The sequence below is a fragment of the Myotis lucifugus genome, unplaced genomic scaffold, assembly GCF_000147115.1.
Source record: "Myotis lucifugus unplaced genomic scaffold, Myoluc2.0 scaffold_510, whole genome shotgun sequence".
Taxonomy (NCBI): Eukaryota; Metazoa; Chordata; class Mammalia; order Chiroptera; family Vespertilionidae; genus Myotis; species Myotis lucifugus.
The window spans coordinates 497,301-512,721 of NW_005871558.1; the positions used below are offsets into that span (position 1 = coordinate 497,301).

At 54.0% G+C, this 15,421-nt stretch overlaps 1 protein-coding gene across 1 annotated transcript in view; it reads right to left on the reverse strand.

Moving 5' to 3' along the window:
* Nucleotides 1–11,735: 11,735 nt before the first annotated feature.
* The window catches only part of LOC102427086 (presenilin-2), a gene marked incomplete at its 5' end in the record, with an annotated part of 11,565 nt that continues 7,879 nt past the window's right edge, over nt 11,736–15,421 (reverse strand). The window contains 3 exons of the mRNA XM_023745021.1: nt 11,736–12,370; nt 13,401–13,519; nt 15,097–15,387. Of these exons, the coding sequence (XP_023600789.1) occupies nt 12,215–12,370; nt 13,401–13,519; nt 15,097–15,387 (566 nt within the window). The remainder of the gene's footprint in view (nt 12,371–13,400; nt 13,520–15,096; nt 15,388–15,421) is intronic.

Consider the following 15,421-nt stretch of genomic DNA (forward strand, 5'->3'; position numbering starts at 1 on the left):
ATCCTTACAGCATATGTCTGCCTTCTCAATAGGGTATTATTTTTTGTTTTTAGATTAATTTCTTTTCAACACACTGTAGCATATTGAAATTGGCCAAGTTTGCCAAATCACTGGCTTAACTTTTCTATTTTTCAATTGAGATATAATTTGTATGCAGTTAACTGCATAGATCTTCAGTCTATAGTTCAGTTCATAAGTTTTACAAATGAGTAGATCATATAACCAACACCCCAATTAAAATATAGAACAATTTTTCCCTCCAAAATGTTCCTTTATGTCCCTCTTTCCAATCACCCCCCACCTTGCCGGAGGCAACTGATCTAAGTTGATTTTGTCCAGGAGAAATAACTGATTACATGACATAAATTGGGATGCAGAACCCTCTAAGTCAAAAATTAGTACATAATTCATGCTCTTGTCCTTAAGTTCTCAGGTGTGTGCAGAAAGACATCCAGGTACTGAATACATGCTTTACTTTGCGCTCTCTCTCAGACAGTCGCTGTATACCTTTATAAAACATTTTTTTAATTTTTTTTAAACACATTTTATTGATTTTTTACAGAGAGGAAGGAAGAGAGATAGAGAGAAACATCGATGAGAGAGAAACATCAATCAGCTGCCTCCTGCACATCTCCTACTGGGGATGTGCCCGCAGCCCAGGTACATGCCCCTGACCGGAATCGAACCTGGGACCTTTCAGTCCGCAGGCCGACGCTCTATCCACTGAGCCAAACCGGTTTCGGCTATAAAACATTTTTTTTATTCACTTAAATTTACGAGTACTTTCCAAGTTTGGGCTCCAAATCTGTAAACAAGAGAAGCGACAAACATACTGAAGCGCTGAGCCTACTTGCAGGTCCATCTCTTGCACCATTTCCTTCTGAGATGTCCAGAAACAGGGCTAAGGGGATGAGGCTGTGAAGGGGACTTTAGAAAAGAGAGGAGCCCTGTGCCCCCAAAAGAAAGAGCCCTCTGCAGGCAGGAATGTGGCCAGGGCAGGCGGAGAGCTGCGAGGAAAAGAAGGTCCCTTATAGGGAAGGACGGACCAAGGGCGCACACAAGACTCCATTTGCCCGTGACCAAGCGAGTTAAAAGTCAATGTGAACTTTTGAGAAAAGAGTTCACAGGACGGCCTGCTCCCCGAGGGGAAATAAGCAATTTCTGGAAGAGACGAAGAGGCGTAGACCCGAGTCCGAAAGGGCAGAATGGCCCACTGGTGACTGAACTTTGGGTTTTCTTTTCTTTGTGCCAGGAGAGGTGTCAGAAAGTCATCTGCTCATGTAAGACATTTCACATTGTCGTCCCCCCCCCAAGAACCCAGGGGTGTGTGTGGTGGGGAAAGGCTGCGAAGGGAGGCCCCACAGACAGGAGAACAGGTCGCTATGTCGTTATGGAGTGGGGGGGGTTGCAGCCCCAAAGGACAAGCTCCCTGCCTCCTGGTGCCGTGGACCCCAGGGAAGGCCCGAGGACAGGGGTTCTGCATCCCCAAGGAACCCCGGAAGACCTCTCACCCAGGGTCCCTGGGGCAGAGCTGTGACCTGAACTGCAGAGCCCTGGGATCACGCCCGGTCACCAGTGATAAACTTGCTCCAAGCTCCAGTGACCAGTGTGGATTGTCCTTGCCAAGGAGCCATGGAGACCCGGGGACTGGTGTGGCCACCAGACTGACTAGAGACCAGTGGTCCCGGCTTGATGTGAAAGTCAGACAACCCCCCTTGACTTTGGACTGTGTACGCCTCTGGGTTTGGGGACACGTGAGTGAAGGAGCCCCAGGAGAGAGATGCTGAACTTCCTGTGACTAATCAGGCCAATGGGGAACGAAGCCCGTTTTCTTTATGAGAGAAAAATCTGAAAGACAGGATCACCTGTGCATCCTAACTCTGTGGGACCGTTCATCCTACTTACTCGGATATCATCTGAACCCCGAGATAGCTTGGCCCTGGGGTAACATTTCCTGCCTTGGCAACGACTTTTAGAACCTGTGCTCCAACTAACCTGGCCACCACCTTCTCCGACCCCCTCGGCGTTCTGCCTCCAGGGCTTTCTTGCTGCCCCCTTGCCTCCAGGGTCCTCCCCTCCAATCTGTAATCACTCAAGTCCTACTCATTCTTTAAGACCGAATTCCAGCCCTCGCTGGTTTGGTCAGTGGATAGAGCGTTGGTCTGCGGACTGAAGGGTCCCAGGTTTGATTCCGGTCAAGGGCACATGCCTGGGTTGTGGGCTCGATCCCCAGTGGGAGGCGTGCAGGAGACAGCCGATCAATGATTTTCATCATTGATGTTTCTATCTCTCTCACCCTCTCCTTTCCTCTCTGAAATCAATAAAAATATGTATGTAAAAAAAAAAGACCGAATTCCAATTTACTTGCTACATGACGCCTCTCTGATCACCTCAGCCAGCAGCTCTGTCTCTTTTAATTTTATAAGACTTTGCTTTAGCAATTGCATGCCTCTTTGTTACATTACACTTGATAGCGTATTGTAATTATTTGTCAATTTTCTTTTTATATCTAATAAACTGTAAACTCCGTATCTTGATACTTCCCATAGCACCTTATATCTAGAAAGTACTCTTTAAATCTCAAAAAAAAAAAAATTAAATTGCTGCCAAGGTATGGTAGACCTTGGGAATATCTTTCCAACACCCCTGTCTCCTCCCCATTGTGTAGTCACCATCATTGTGAGTGGCGTTGGCCTCACCCAATTACGGGAGTGGACCCCTATGGTGCAGGCCAATCCCAACCCACATGCCAAAGTGACAGGTTTCTTTGAGCCTGAGTCAGTCAGCACATGGCAGGCCCACAGTGATGGGTCCTGGGATGGTCCAATCAGAATGAAGCACAGGACTCATGGTCAGTGGTTATGAGAAGCAATAGCCTCTCTCCCCCCAGATTGTCATTGTCAAGATATTCCAGCCGAGTTGCTCTTCACAGGCATCTTGCAAACATGGAGAAACCAGCCTGAAAAGGAATCTGGCCACGAGTGAGGACAGGCAGAGGGAATCAGGGAGCCCTGACTAAACCATATTGGAAGTCTGCCCTAACATTGAACTTTTCAGCCACGTGGACCAATAAATTCTCCTTATGGTTTCTCTTACTTGCAACCCAAAGCATCCTAACCAGCGCATCGGGAATGTGGCATTGAGATGAGCATCATGGGTTCACACACGTGCACATGTGCATGCAACACACAAACACACAACCTGAATCTTACTAGGGAGAGAGGAAAACACACACACACCTCCAGTTCCTGGGGTGGTTGTAACATCTATTTTACAAAATTACACACTTTAAAGCTTTTTATAACTATTACTAAGACATAGAACTGAGGTCACTTTAAAGCTTTTTATAACTATTACTAAGACATAGAACTGAGGTCTTTTGACAACTTTTCATTGATTTCTGTATTAAAAAGTGACTATAATAAACTAGAGGCCCGGTGCACAAAATTCATGCACTTAGAGGGGCGGTCCCTCAGCCCTCTTGAAGTCTGGGAGCCCTCAGGGGATGTCCGACTGCCAGTGGGGAGCGAGCCTAAGCTGGCAGTCAGACATCCTCAGCACTGCCGCTGCCTAAGCCGTGAGCCTGGCTTCTAGTTGAGGGGCGCTCCCCCGTGGGAGTGCACTGACCACCAGGGGGCAGCTCCTGCGTTGAGCGTCTGCCCCCTGGTGGTCAGTGTGCATCATAGCGACCGGCCGTTCCATCGATTTTCATATTAGCCTTATATTATACAGGATCATTGGTTTTCCTTTTAAGAAAATAATATAAGACTAGACCTCAGGTGGGGAGCATACAATAGAGTATACAGATGTTGCATTATAAAGTTAGTTGTATCCCTGAAATGTTTTTGTTATTAGCCAATGTTATCCCAATGAATTTAATTTTAAAATTAACATATAGTTTGTGCCCCTTTAATAGTACCGAAAGTAATAGAGTCGACATTTACCTTTATCTTATTTTTAAAATATATTTTTATTGACTTCAGAGAGAAAGTGAGAGGGAGAGAGAGAGATAGAAACACCAGTGATGAGAGAGAATCATTGATTGGCTGCCTCCTGCACGCCCCACACTGGGGATTGAGCCCGCAACCCAGGCACGCGCCTGACCGGGAATTGAACCGTGATCTCCTGGTTATAAGTGGATACTCAGCCACCAAGCCACGCCAGCCGGGTTCAACGTTTACCTTTAATGTGAGGTTTGTGTTTCCAACATTCTCCTTAGAAGGTGAAATGGGTCCCAATAACTGGGAGGTGATAGTGACTTTATCTTGACTGGCTCCGCGCCTCGACCTTACAGCTCTGTTTTCGTCTTTTCCGACCTGCTTGTTTACTGGCTTTCTTGGCAAGCAGCCCCGCGCCTGTTCTCTAGGGGCCTCGCTCCTGGTGAGCTGGGACCACGTCTTGTGCCACTGTCGTAACCCGTGCCCTCCTCCTGCCATGTGGAGCCCCAGAGCTTCTCAAGAGCTGGGGGACAGCCCATGGAAATTTCCACCGCAGCTGCTCAGCCCCAGCCCCCCAGCCCGGGTCCTGGCCTCCGAGTCTACCAGCCCAAGGACACGGAACCTGGCCCTGGGTCAGCTCCTCGGTCTATTTATGACTTTTTATCTCAGGGTTTGCGCCTTGGCACTTGGCACTTGGGAAACCTCCTCCCCTCCTCCCGGTCAACACACACGTCCTGACCCGGAGGAGAACAGGGAGTCAGATAAACTCTCATCTTTCGTGGCTGCCTGGATGGCCCCACTGTCTCCCCGCCTTTGGTTCATTCTTGGTTTGGGTCCTACGTTCTCAGAAGTGAAGGAGAGAGAGAAGTTTCCAGACATGCAAAAGCTGAAGGCGTTCAGCGAAACACAATTTAAAATTACAACTACCATCTAACAGTGCAGGTGGCACTAGCCTCATGTTAAGTGCTCAGTAGCCACATGCAGCCAGGAGCTCCCACGATGCACAGAGCAGAGCACGGCTATCACCACAGAATGACCCCCCGGAAACCCTGGTGTAGGGCTCCTGCTGATCAGCTCACAGAGGCCGAAGGAGCGTCAGCCTCCCAGATGGTCGCTGGGCCGACACGATGGGCCAGGTCTGACCAGATGAACCTGAGCAGATGGAAGCGCAATACCCTCCATGGGGCTCCACAGTACAACGCAGAAGTGGAGCAGGACTGTGCGGGAGTGATTCTGCTGGAAGACAAGCTCCCTTGGGCAATGCAGCTGCCCAAAGGGATGAGATCTGGAGCTGAATTAAGGAAGGTCAAGTCCAGAGCAAAAGAGGGGTCGTTCCAAGCCACCATACACTGGTCAAAACCCACCGAGAGTTCAAGTGATCTTAATGCTGTGGTGTTTTCAGAACCAGAATTCACTATGACACTGATGAACCAGGAAACAATTCCCATCACGGGGACTGCTATTGCTTATAAAGTGACCACAATTGGGGACTAGCACAGAGTCTGGGAGGAGAAAAACTGTTATGAGTAGCCCAGCTGCTAGATTTCACTAAACAATTAGTCATACAGGTAACAGGAGCAGTGAGGCTGGTGAGAAACTGTGTTGACATGGCGCTACTGTGGGGAGGGAGGGCAGCGAAGGAGGGGGAGAGGGAGGGAGAGAGAGAGGGAGTGTGACTATCACACTTGAGCAAAAGCCAGAGGTAATGACAGGATGTTTAAGGTGTCATAGCGATGCTACTAGAGCTCTGAAAAACAGCTGTGTGGTCAAAATTCCTGCAGGAAAAAATAATTGTGTTATCATACATCTAAAATTTTCTATTCTCTAACCCCATCTAAAAAAATCTCATATTAGATAAGAACTACTCTTTAAAAAAAAAAGTTGTTTTGGGGAAGGTATGATTTCCTAAAAATGCAATTACCATACGACAGTGGAGTAGATAAAGCTGTGTTCAGCCCTGGCCGGCTTGGCTCAGTGGATAGAGCGTCGGCCTGCGGACTGAAGGGTCCCAGGTTCAATTCCAGCCAAGGGCACATGCCTGGGTTGCGGCTCGTTCCCCAATAGGGGGTGTGCAGGAGGCAGCCAATCAATGATTCTCTCTCATCATTGATGTTTCTATCTCTCTCTCCTTCTCCCTTCCTCTCTGAAATCAATAAAGAAATATTAAAAAAAAAACAACCCAAAAACAACACAACTGTGTTCAGCTTTGAGGATTTTGGCCTACTTGAGCAAAAGACATAGGAGCCGGAGGGGTCCAGTCCCAGGAACAATGGCAAACAGGATATTAGCACTGAAACCAGTGATGACTGTGTGCGCACCTGGGAGAGGGGCGTGGCCAGACCAGCTCCAGCTCGGCACAAGGAGGGCTTTCCCACAGTGAGAGGGGACGGGGCGGCTGCAGGCAGCAGTAGGGCTGGTGGGGAAGGCTGGTCCCACGGTCAGGCCAGTCAGGCCGCCCTGGGCTTGCGGCTGGTGCTTCCTAGCCACGTGACCTTCAGCAAGTTACCCAGCTCTTCTAAGGCTGTTTCTACACCTGTCAAAGGAGACAGCTCTGTCTTAGTGTGATTATAAGAATTAAGTAAGCCCGGCCAGTGTGGCTCAGTGGTTGAGCGTCGACCTATGAACCAGGAGATTGTGGTTCAACTCCCAGTCAGGGCACATGCCTGGGTTGCAGGCTCGATCCCCAATGGGGGGCGTGCAGGAGGCAGCCGATCAATGATTCTCTCTCATCATTGATGTTTCTCTCTCTCTCGCCCTTTCCCTTCCTCTCTGAAATCAATAAAAACCATTAAAAAAAGAATTAAATAAGATAATGATGCCTGGTGCTTATCATAGCACCTGGCAAACCCTCCGTCAGCGTTCTCTCTTAGAGACCACGACTGTCCACGTGATCACCTCGAGATGTTGCAGCTGAGGCTGCCTGATCGCTTATGGGAGGAGCCAGATTTCTCCACCGGTCGATGGTTAGGATGTGTTGTGCCAACACCAGCAACCTGGAAGTTCAAAGGTGATGGGAGAAAGGGGTTCTGCAGGCAAATGAACTTGACAAAAGCTGCAGCAATGGAAGGACCATCTACTTGGAGGCAAGAGAGTGGACACATGTTAGAAAACACTGCATTAGAAGACTTCTGATGTTCTTGACTCTGACACCTGGAAAAGTTGTGCATTTTAAAGGCGGTGACGTTTACAGCTACTGTTTATGGAGGGCTTACCATGAGACACAGAGAGGTTAAGCAACTCGTCCAAGCTCACACAGCGAACACATGGTGGAACCAGGACCATAACCTGCTCCTTCAAAACCCTGCTCTTAACTACCAGGCCACACTTCCGCACGGACTGCTGATCGTCCGTGTGTGGTCGGGTTGACTTAGTATGATGATGAGTATTGAGGGGGAAACAAACATGGGGTCGGCATTATAGTGAACGGAAAGAGCACCGACCAGGACCCAGGAGGCTTGGGAGTGGAAGCCTTGTCTTGCGAATTGAGAGCTCAGGCCCTTTCCACTGACCAGTCGCCGAGCCAGGCCGGCATGCCGGGATGCTGTGCGGCATCAGGAGCGCTCGCTGGGACGGCCAGGTCAGGGAGGCGGAGGTCATTTTGAGTTAAGTGGCCACAAGTCCTTCTTTCATTGCTCAATGTCCATGACCTGCTCTGATGCAGAGGAGGCCCTAGTTTGGGGTAAAACGCCGCATGTGCCCTCTGCCTCCATCTTCCTGAGATGAGCTAACAGGGGAGCAGAAGGCCTCTGCCCGCCCCCCCACCCCCGCCTCGCCTGACCACTTGATTGCCTGATAACTACATGCTACCGACAGTGGTGCACAAAAGTGGGCTGGGCAGGGGGTTAGGGTGGTAGTCACAACCCAGGCATAGAACTTACTTTTGCCTTCAGCTAGCCTGTCCACTGTTTCTGTGCATCTAGTTCAGTGGTTCTCAACCTTGGCTGCACATTAGAATCACCTGGGAATCTTTTTAAAATCCCGATTTCTGGGCCTCATCCTCCGGAAATTCTGTTTCTTTGTTATGGGGTGGGGCCACAACATGAGTAACAAAGAAACAAAATTTCCAGAGGACGAGGCCCAGACAACAGGATTTTAAAAAGATTCCCAGGTGATTCTCATGTGCAGCCAAGGTTGAGAGCCACTGATCTAGCTTAGCACGTTGAGCCCCATGTCAGTCACTGGTGACTGACCCTACACTTTCCGTCCGGAAGACAGAACAGGCTGGGCGCTTACCGTGTTAACACACCTTGGAAATCAGCATAACCCCCTTAAGAGGACACGTGAACCCTCTGCAATTCAGTCTCCGCCTTGCTTTCTCCCACATGCACGCAATCCTCCTTAAATCCCTCCGCAAGTCCCAGTGCATTAAAGGAACTGCCAAACTGTCATTCTCCAGAGACTCCGAGACCTTGCTTCCCGGCAGCTGCCGTCAGCGGGGCTCAGGGACGCTCTAATAAAAAGCGTCTGGACGTTTCTTACGTCAACACAGCAGAGAGCACAGGGTACCTTCCCTCGGCGACCATGGAAACAGGAACAAACACGTCCAGGTTGGAGCTGAGGCTCCGGGAGACGGGCTTCCAGCCCAGCCCTGCACGTGGAGGTGATGGTGCGCATTCGCTGAACGGGTCACCCCTGCGTGTGGCCAGGCTCCGGCGATCAAAACCCCGGTCCTTTCGCTCCCGGCTCCTGCAGGGAGCACGCAGGGCCTGGCCTCCACCAGGCAGGGCCCTGGGCCTCGCACCCTCGCTTCTCCCGCACCGCTGGCTGGAGACCCCACAGGAACTCGGCTGCAGGAGGACCCGTGAGCCTGGGCGAGGCCCGCAGGGTGGCTCCCGGCGGGATCTGCTGCCCTCGTGTGGCCATCCTGACTCAGAGCTCACAGGAGGAGAAACTCCAGCAAATGGAGACCCTTGGAAAGGCCCAAGTGGTTAAGGACAGCAGAACTGAAACCCACCGGACCAAAGCAGCAGCCTTCCTGGGGGCCGCCTCCAGCCCTTTGGTCTCAGGACTCCTTTCCACTCCTAAAAATCATTGAGGCCCCAGCAGGTGTGGCTCAGTGGATAGAGCAAATCCCTGGCCTTCATTGGGGAACGGGCGGGAGTCAACCAATCGATGTGTCTCTCTCACATCGATGTTTCTCTCTCTGTGTCTCTCCCCCACCCTTCCACTCTCTCTAAAAAAATCAATGGAAAAGCATCCTCAGGCGAGGATTACCGAACAAAATAAAATTATTGAGGACCCCAAAGACTTCTGTTACGTGGACTGTCGTACATTTTTCCCCACCTGGCTCCCTGGTGTGAATGAAGGCCCCCTCCATTCCGCAGCGAGGCCTGCTGGGGTCCAGAAAGGGCGGGGTCCCCTCAGGTGCTCAGGTGCCGAGTCCTCGGGCACAGGTGTCTCTGGCCAGCCCAGTCCCCTTGGGTCTGACTTGTGCTTCTGGAAACGAAAAATTCTTTCAGGGAGTCGACTCCCAGGCCCTGGAGACTGAGTCTCTTCACGTCTGCATCTCCTCACGGCCTGGAACACACACTTATCTGTAAGTTCCCCGATGTAAATCCACCCATTTCCTCCTGAATCCAGAGCAGACTGTGCCCCAGAGTCTGTGGTGACAACGGAGCCCCCTCTGCCTGTGCCAGCCCCTCCAAACCCTCAGTCACAGGGCCCAGACCTCATGTGGGAAACAAAAGTGGGTCCCTTCTAAATCCAATACGTAAAAATAAGTCTCAGGTAGATTTAAAATCTCAATGTGAAAATTAAATTTTAGAAAGCATCGAGGGTCGGGGAGATCACTTAAAGAAGACCCAAAGGCACAGCGTACAGGGGAAGGGCTGACACATTGAACAACACTAACGTTTAAAAACCGCTGTGGCATCGTAAGATCCTTAAGGGAGGTGCAGAGAAACCACAGCCGGGAAGAATATCCGAACGGATCTAATTGACCAGAGATTAGCGTTGCTCCTGAGTATATATCTTAATAGGCCTAAATATCTGTACTAATAAAAGGGTAATATGCTAATTACACCGGGTCGTCTGGACATCTTCCGGTCGTCCAGTCCTCCTTCCGGACAAAGCCATGGTGGCGGGGGCCGAGGTAGAGGCGGTTAGGGACGATCAGGCTGGGAGGGGAGGGCAGTTAGGGGTGATCAGGCAAGCAGGCAGGTGAGCAGTTAGGAGCCAGCGGTCCCGGATTGCGAGAGGGATGTCTGACTGCCAGTTTAGGCCTGATCCCGACCTAAACTGGTAGTCGGACATCCCCCGAGGGGTCCCAGGTTGGAGAGGGTGCAGGCAGGGCTGAGGGACTGCCCCCCCAACCCTGTGCACGAATTTTGTGCACTGGGCCTCTATTCCGTAAATAAAAGGCAAACTGTCCAAATGAAAAAATGGGCAGGAGATAGGAACAAATAACCAACAAGGCAACATGCACAGCCAAGACATGTAAAAGGAGGCTTAACCTCATCGCAAACTAAAACCCACACCTTGACCTGGCCACACAATGGTTCTTAGCCTTTGGCCTTTTCACATTTACTTGCTTGTTCCATCCCAACACTTCACCATAACCCTTCATTACGGGAGCACCCATCCCTCCCTCCCTCCCGGTCCAGCTGCTTCGGAAGGGCCCTACCTTCTGCTCTACCCCCGAGGGCACCCTGTCAGGCCTTTCAAAGGACCTCTTGAAGCCTAACAAACCCAAACTCTTGTCAGATCTCCTCTTCGGAAGCCCCTCTCGGACAAACACGGCCACTTCGAGTGAGCTTCCCCCGTGTTCTTCCCCTTTCATCTCCTGGGAGTTGTCACCGTCGGGGACCAGCCCCACCTGCTGAAAGTCCCCTCCACTCCGATGCCACCGCCTGCGTCTGATGCGAGATAATCACAGCCCCTCACGGGCCAGGAACACCACGGGCCAACCCACCTCTGGCTTCCCACCTCTGCTCTTCCAAGCACAGCCCAGGGGAAAGAAGGCTCCGTCAGACACCAAAACACAGAACCCCGGTTCCTCTCATGACGAACAGCAGCTCTCCGCACGCCACTGTTTCTGGGACAAGGACACGGAGCCCGTCTGCAGCACACACGGCGCCTGCGTTTCCACAGGGCCTGACGGCCGCGGGCCCAGGGCCTGCTCCGTGCGGCTTCGAGGTCCTCCCAACCGCGAATCCTTTAGAGGAGAGCCGCCCCCCCCCACACCCCCACCCGTGCCGAGGCGGCCGGAGAGGAAAGGGGGCGCGTTTCCGAGCACGGCTCTGACCTCGCCCCGCTGCGCGCCGCTACCCTTTGAGGACACTCGCTCTGTTTCGGCAACTGCCTTGCAGGGTTTCTGGCGACAGGCACGGTTGAAGCCAGCACAAGGCCGTGCTTAGCACTGGAGCTGGCACAGCTCCGAGCTGCCAGCCACCGGGCCTCACAGCTCTCACACACCTTTGCTTAGGGAACTTTCTACTTAGAGAAACGATTGCAGAGATGGGGATGGGGAAGTGGGGGGCGTAAGCCTCTCTCTTTTTAATATGTTTTTATTGATTTCAGAGAAAGGAAGGGAGAGGGAGATAGAAACATCAACGAACGATGAGAAACATCGGCTGCCTCCTGCACGCCTCCTACTGGGGAATAAGCCAGAAACCTGGGCATGTGCCCTGAGGAACGGAACCGTGACCTGGTTCACAGGGACGCTCAACCACTGAGCCACTGGCCGGGCCCAATCTCTCCTTCGTAACTGGGTGAGTCTCCTTCCTGTATCCCAGGAGAGGCTGTGCGATGCAGGGATGAGGCCAACACTGACCAACAGACCAAACTGCAACACTCCCACAGGATTCATCTTTTATTGATATTAATATGAAGCCACTTCCCAGGGGAACTGCTGTAACACGATTAGGACTTGGTTTCTAAAGGTAATAACATACTGACGTCCTAGACAAAGCACTGGCCACATTCCTCGCAGACAAAGTGGGCTTTTCTCCGGCCAGTGACCGGGTGCCTGGTGCCGCCCTGCCCTGCGCGGGAGCCGGGCCTGCTGTGCGCGCACTTTCCTTCGTCCTTCCTCTCGCCGCGGACATCCCGGCTCCTGCTCCTCTGGGTGGGCTTGTTTCCCAGCGAGCGCTCGGGAAGGGTGAGCCTCCGTCTGGTGGCAAAACTAGCACCAAAAGGCGGTTCTTCCCCACGCAGTAAACACGGTCTTTTTTTATTCTCGTTTGCTTTTTTTCTAAGGAAATAAAAGTCTTAAAAGTATCTGGCACTAGAGTGTGAGACTACACAGCTGCATCGGTCACAACCCCCGGCGGCCGCCCTCAGATGTGGAGCTGGTGCGAGGCCAGCGTGTCCATGAAGGGGCGCACCAGGTTGTCGGTGGAGAAGTAGAAGATGAGGCCGAAGGCGATGGAGATGGGCAGGGCGGGCAGCGCCTTCTTGAACACGGCGAGCAGCAGGAGGGTCAGGCACAGGCCCTGCGGACACGGGGGGCGGGCAGTCAGATGGCCCGGCCTGGGTGCAGGGCCGGGACACCCACAGCCTCCCGGGTCCCCCCCGACAGCTGAGGGCCGAGGACAGTCCCCCCCTAACTCCCTGCACGTAGTGGGTGAACCCGAAAGCGGCTCCTGACTCGGCACGTCGCTGCCCGCCAGACCACCTGCCTGCTGCCTGCCCACAGCAGGGACACGCGACCTGAGGGCAGCGGCCGCCCCTCGGGACACACGTTTCTAGAACTGGATGGGCTCGACTGAATGCTGGCACCACGGGAATCAAAGACGGCGTGTGCCTCCTCCCTCGGTCCTGCCCGCCCCGTCCCCGCCTGGCAGATGCAGGAACGGTCAGGGTGGGGGTAGGGCCAGGTGCCTGCTGTGCCCTGGGAGGGGCAGGGCTTCAGGTCCCCCAGTGCAGAGGGGGCGGAGCCTGGGGTCCAGCACCCTCCCCGATACACCGGAGCCTGAACGTGCCACGGGTGCGGGGGTTCGCCCCTCAGAGCCTCTGCCCTGAGACGCAGTCATCAGAGTTCGTTTCCCCCAGACGTCCGTCCGGCCACCTTAAGTGACTACAGGAGCCTCCCAATTCCACTGCTGGGGCACAAAGTGATGGGGTCCCCTCCTGAACCGTGGGAGACCCTGGGTTCAGAACGGCATGGGGGGTGGGTGGCACGGAGGGAATGCGCCAGCCCTGGAGTCAGAGACTGAGCTCACCGGCGTGCGCCCAGGCAAGGCCCTCAACCTGTTTCCTCTGCCACGACCTCAGGTGTCCTGACCCCAGCGCACAGCTGCCCGTGCCACCCGGCCACCTGGCGTGCCTGCTCGGTGGCATCAGAGCCCCGGACCCCTCCCTGCACCTCCCTGCGTCTGTGGGCGCCCAGAGCCCGCGCACCTCGGTCTCACGCTGAGGATCTTGGAAACCCTGCCCGGCCCCATCACTTCTCCCTCCAGGGGCCACAGCACCGGAACATCCCCGGGGGCCCCAGGAAGACCTCGGAGCCCACTGCCCACTCACGATGAGGATGGCCACGAAGCAGGCCAGCGTGGTGTTCCAGTCCCCGCTGCCCGTGGCCGCCGCCTTGCCCACCAGCACGCTGTAGAAGATGAAGTCTCCGAGGCCCAGCTTCACGCCCCCTGTGGGCGAGACAGTCCATCATCCCAGGGGAGGCAGCAGCCGGACACCAGGGGCCCAGAGGAGAGCCCTGGGCGCTCAGGGGCCGGCGGGGTCGCTTCGCCACCGGCCCCGCTCACCTGGCCTCGGGGGCAAGGACTGGCCTCGGAAAACCGTAGCCAGCGGGACAAGGGGAAACCCAGGGGCTGGGCGACCTGCAATCCGGGCTGTGAAAAGCTGGCATGTCTGAGAACTCGGGCAAAACTGGTGCTTAAAAACCAAAAAATCCTGGTGCTTGGCACTTACTTAGAAAAAAGTCAAATAAAATGCATTGTCCAGGGTCGGTGGGAGGCCGTGCAACTCAGTGCTGAGTCTGAATCACAAGCGCCCTTTAGGGATTTAACTTCACTGCTTGTGAGAACATGCACCACTCCCAGCGGTCCTCTGCAGACCTTTCCCCTTAGAAATAGGGAACGTACTTGCAAGCAGCCCATCCCTTACTGAACAGCGAATGGGAGGTTCTGGGATGCTTTCGTGTTGTCTCTTTTATACAACTGCCCCTGGACACTGCATAGGGCAACGTTCTTCACCGCAGACAGTGAGAATCTATATCTATATATATAAAAGCCCAAATATGCTGCCGAAACCGGTTTGGCTCAGTGGGTGGAGCGTCGGCCTGCGGACTGGAGGGTCCCAGGTTCGATTCCGGTCGAGGGCATGTACCTGGGTTGCAGGCACATCCCCAGTAGGAGATGTGCAGGAGGCAGCTGATCGATGTTTCTCTCTCATCGATGTTTCTAACTCTCTCTCTCTCTCCCTTCCTCTCTGTAAAAAATCAATAAAATATATTAAAAAAAAAAAAAAAAGCCCAATATGCAAAGTGTCCCCTTGGGAGTTTGAATTTGACAACTGGGAGTTTGATCGCTCGCTCGCTATGACATGCACTGACCACCAGGGGGCGGCCTGGAATGAAGGGAGGCCCCAGCTGGCAGCCGACAGCCGCTAGGGACCCTACCCTAGTGCACTGGGCCTCTAGTGTTCCTATAATAAACCTGAGTCGGCCTGTATCAAGGGAACTGCTCGCCTCCTCTGCCCCTACGCCCTCCTCCCTACCATGCTCTCCCACGCCCTCCCCCCCCCCCACGCCCTCCTTCCCTCCAGACTCCAACCAGGTGGCCCTCCTCCCGGTCAAGGCAATGTCTGTCCTGATGTGGCTGAACCTGGGAGCTCAGGTTTCCTTCTCTGACCTCTGACACCTGGTCAAGAACCCCTGGTGCCCCCATCCCGTGTTCTCCTGCACAGACCCCTCCCCCGACTCAGTGTCTGTGATCAGGGCCCACGCTGTGCGAGGTGAGTCTCAGAGCCGGGGCCCTGCACAGTGCAGGCCGGCACACGGCTGGGGCTCGGTGACCGTGGTTCAATACAGGCTTCAGCCAGCATGTGCGAGGCCCGCGGCCTGCTGACAGGACCTCCCCCCACAGGTTCCTCCTGGACGCCTGCAAGGCCGTCTGTCTCCCTCACGCCCTCCGCCCTGGACATCAGGGCTCCCCATCTCCCCCCCGCCCGGGGCCCATGGACCATCTGGACACGGGCACCTTACTTTCCTCCTCTTCCTCCAGCTCCTCCCCCGGGGAGCCAGGCAGGGGGGGCTCAAGGACTTCCGGGTACGAGGGCTCCCCCAAACTGTCGCAGGAGTCTTCTTCTGGGTCCAGTAGGAGACGCCGGCATCCCCGCGGGGTGGGACAGGAAGGGAGAGACAGAAGCTGGTCAGAGGCTTCTCTGGAGCTCAGGGTCCCTGCCCGCCCCCTGGCCCGGCGCCAAGGAAAGACTCCCCAGGCCATGTAAGAGGAAGGAAGCTGAGGCAGAGGACGGAAGGCCACCCTCGCTTCGTCTTTCTAACGTCCAGGAAGGCTGGTCTTCCCTTC